The sequence below is a fragment of the Oratosquilla oratoria genome, chromosome 13 (genome assembly GCF_046742065.1).
Source record: "Oratosquilla oratoria isolate Oo_2021 chromosome 13, ASM4674206v1, whole genome shotgun sequence".
Taxonomy (NCBI): Eukaryota; Metazoa; Arthropoda; class Malacostraca; order Stomatopoda; family Squillidae; genus Oratosquilla; species Oratosquilla oratoria.
In genome coordinates this window covers 8,936,933-8,939,432 of record NC_134789.1, presented here as the reverse complement: position 1 = coordinate 8,939,432, position 2,500 = coordinate 8,936,933, and the positions used below count along the sequence as shown (strand labels likewise).

At 41.5% G+C, this 2,500-nt stretch overlaps 1 protein-coding gene across 1 annotated transcript in view; it reads right to left on the bottom strand.

The window, feature by feature from the left end:
- The window catches only part of LOC143032304 (uncharacterized), a 751,965-nt gene that overhangs the window by 688,603 nt on the left and 60,862 nt on the right, over positions 1 to 2,500 (bottom strand). The window contains exon 2 of the mRNA XM_076196813.1: positions 850 to 978. Coding sequence (XP_076052928.1) covers positions 850 to 870 — 21 coding nt within the window. The 5' untranslated portion in view covers positions 871 to 978. The remainder of the gene's footprint in view (positions 1 to 849; positions 979 to 2,500) is intronic.

Below are 2,500 nucleotides of genomic sequence, written 5' to 3'. Positions count from 1 at the left end.
GTCAGGTAACAATTTCAGGGTCAGGGGTATGTGGATTTGACAAAAATAATTTTTAAGGGCACAATCTTATTAGGGTATATAAGGGCAAAGGGATGGTCAGGGTGGTTTGGTAAGGTATATATGAAGCAATACAAATAACACTACATTTTCAAATATATACAGTAACAGCATCATCAATGAGATTAGTCAACTATCAACGGTAAAGATCGACTGGAATTATAATGTAAAAAAGGAGCTACTATTGATTAGTATTTGTGACTGAGAATGATATTCTACTAGGAACTTGCCTACTAAGTGGCTCAAGTAGGCTATTCAGTGTTTTACAAGGATAAAGAAGATCTTATATTTCCTCTTTTTTTTCTTCTTTTTTTTTTTTTACATGTGTAATTTTGGCCATCTTTGATCGTGATGGCGGTGAGATCATCGCCACCATGGTCTTAGTCTATTAGCAAGACCAGGAGACCAGTAGATGGCAAAAATGTGTTAGACCGGGAGCCAGACTAGCTCTAGGAGGAGTGCAAGACGTCATGGGAAAGAGTTTAGAAAAAATATTCATCTACTAGGTCTATTGTACTCGGCCTAGGTCCAGATGACTCCCGTTCAAGGTTCCAAGGCGCTTCAAGAACTCGCAATACTTAAACGTAAAGAGATTTTAAAGACCTTCCCATTCCTTTGTCATAAGATTGACTTTCATCACTAAGTACCCGGTATTTTGACCTCTAAGTAAACTACTCGCCGGGACCTCTGACTTGCACCAGACAGTCTCGGAACGCTTAAGATTGCGAGTTCGGTCGAAGACGCCTTCGAAGTCCTTCAAGAACTCCCGAAGAACGTAAGAAGTGGTCTTACCTGGAAGAGGTCAGTAGGCATCCCGAATTGTCCAGGAGGCGGCGGAGAGCCGCGCGAGGTCAGGCTGGAAAGACTCACGTCCCCTCCAGCACTACCCTCCAGCGACTGGGCTTTGTCGCTGCTGTTCGCCTGGAAAGAGAGAAAAAAAGGAGGGTTAAAAAAATAATGATATCATAAAATGATGGGGAAAGATCGGCGTTGTTTTGATCACAGTCTCATTCCTCACGGCACGGATGGGATTGAAAGAATGAGCTTAGAGACACAGGGAAACATTATCGGAAATATTCTATAAGCATATCGGACAAATAAAATGGAAGATTAAAAGTTCATTTTTTTTCTCCATATAGGCGAGAATATACTTTATGCACCTGACAAAAGTAACCACATCATCGTCCAACAGTACTAAGCGTATGCATAAGGTCTCACGCACATAGACATACACATATACATATACAGACACGTACACATAAATATACCATACGCATGTATGAATATGTGTATGTGTGTGTGTGTGTGTGTGTGTGTATGTGTGCATGCGTGCTTGTGTGTGTATGTGTGAGTGTGTGCATGTGTGTGTGATTGTATGTGTGTGTTAGTGTATTCACTACTGCAGCAAAGGAATTAGCAAGGAAATCCTGGTAGGTGACACAAATCTTCAAACAATATCTTGATAAAACACTTTCTTTACTTATCTAAACACTTGGTTAATCAACGAGAGCAATAGCTATATAACCTAGGGAACAGTCACAGATCTTCAGACAGATTGTCAACGGAACATTTTGTCTTTTGATTTTCATGCTTGTTTATGTTTAAAATCATTGTGAACACCATGAAATCTGATATTACAATGTTCTTGTCAAGAACAAGGGTGTGACCCCCAAGACATCATCACAACATGTGACAAGTGACATTACAAGTGTAGTTATTCAAGACAAAGTGGTGAGTGATGAAATGAGAAGAGAGGAGGAAGAAAAGGAGAAGGAAGAGTGGAAGGGCCACGAGGAGGAAGAGTTTGTATGAGAGGAATAGGACTGCGAGGTAAGATGAGTACATGGGGTACTAAGAGAAAGAAAAGAAGGAGGAGGAAGAAAAGGAGAAGGAAGAGTGGAAGGGCCACGAGAAGGAAGAATGGGAAGAGAAGGAATATTTTGTATGAGAGGAATGGGAGTGCGAGGTGATATGAGGACATGGAGTAATAAGAGAAAGAAAAGAAGGAGGAAGAAGAAAAGGAGAATGAAAAGAGGGAAGATTTCTGTTAAAGGGATATGATTGTGAGGTGAGATGGGAGTCGAGGAGAAGAAGGAGAAGGAGGAACATACAAGGAGGAGGATAGAAGGACGAGAGCTGATGGTAGAGTCGGGAATGAGGAACGCCCTTCTATAAGACGCTATTCGTGATAATGGGGGATTGTTTGACTGGGCAGAAATATTGCGGAGTCGTTTTCTGAGCCGAGATGAGGGCGCGCAACTCCCGCGAGAAAAGTTGCGGTCCAACAGTAGAGAATTTGCGGAAAAATACACAAAGCTATTACTTGACCAAAGCTTTTTCCTTTGGCGTTCACACACACACAACAGTCCACAAACTTTCTCAAGGCGGAAAGCGCTACATTGTCAATAAAGTTACGAAGCAAAAATACTGATGTAAATTCCCC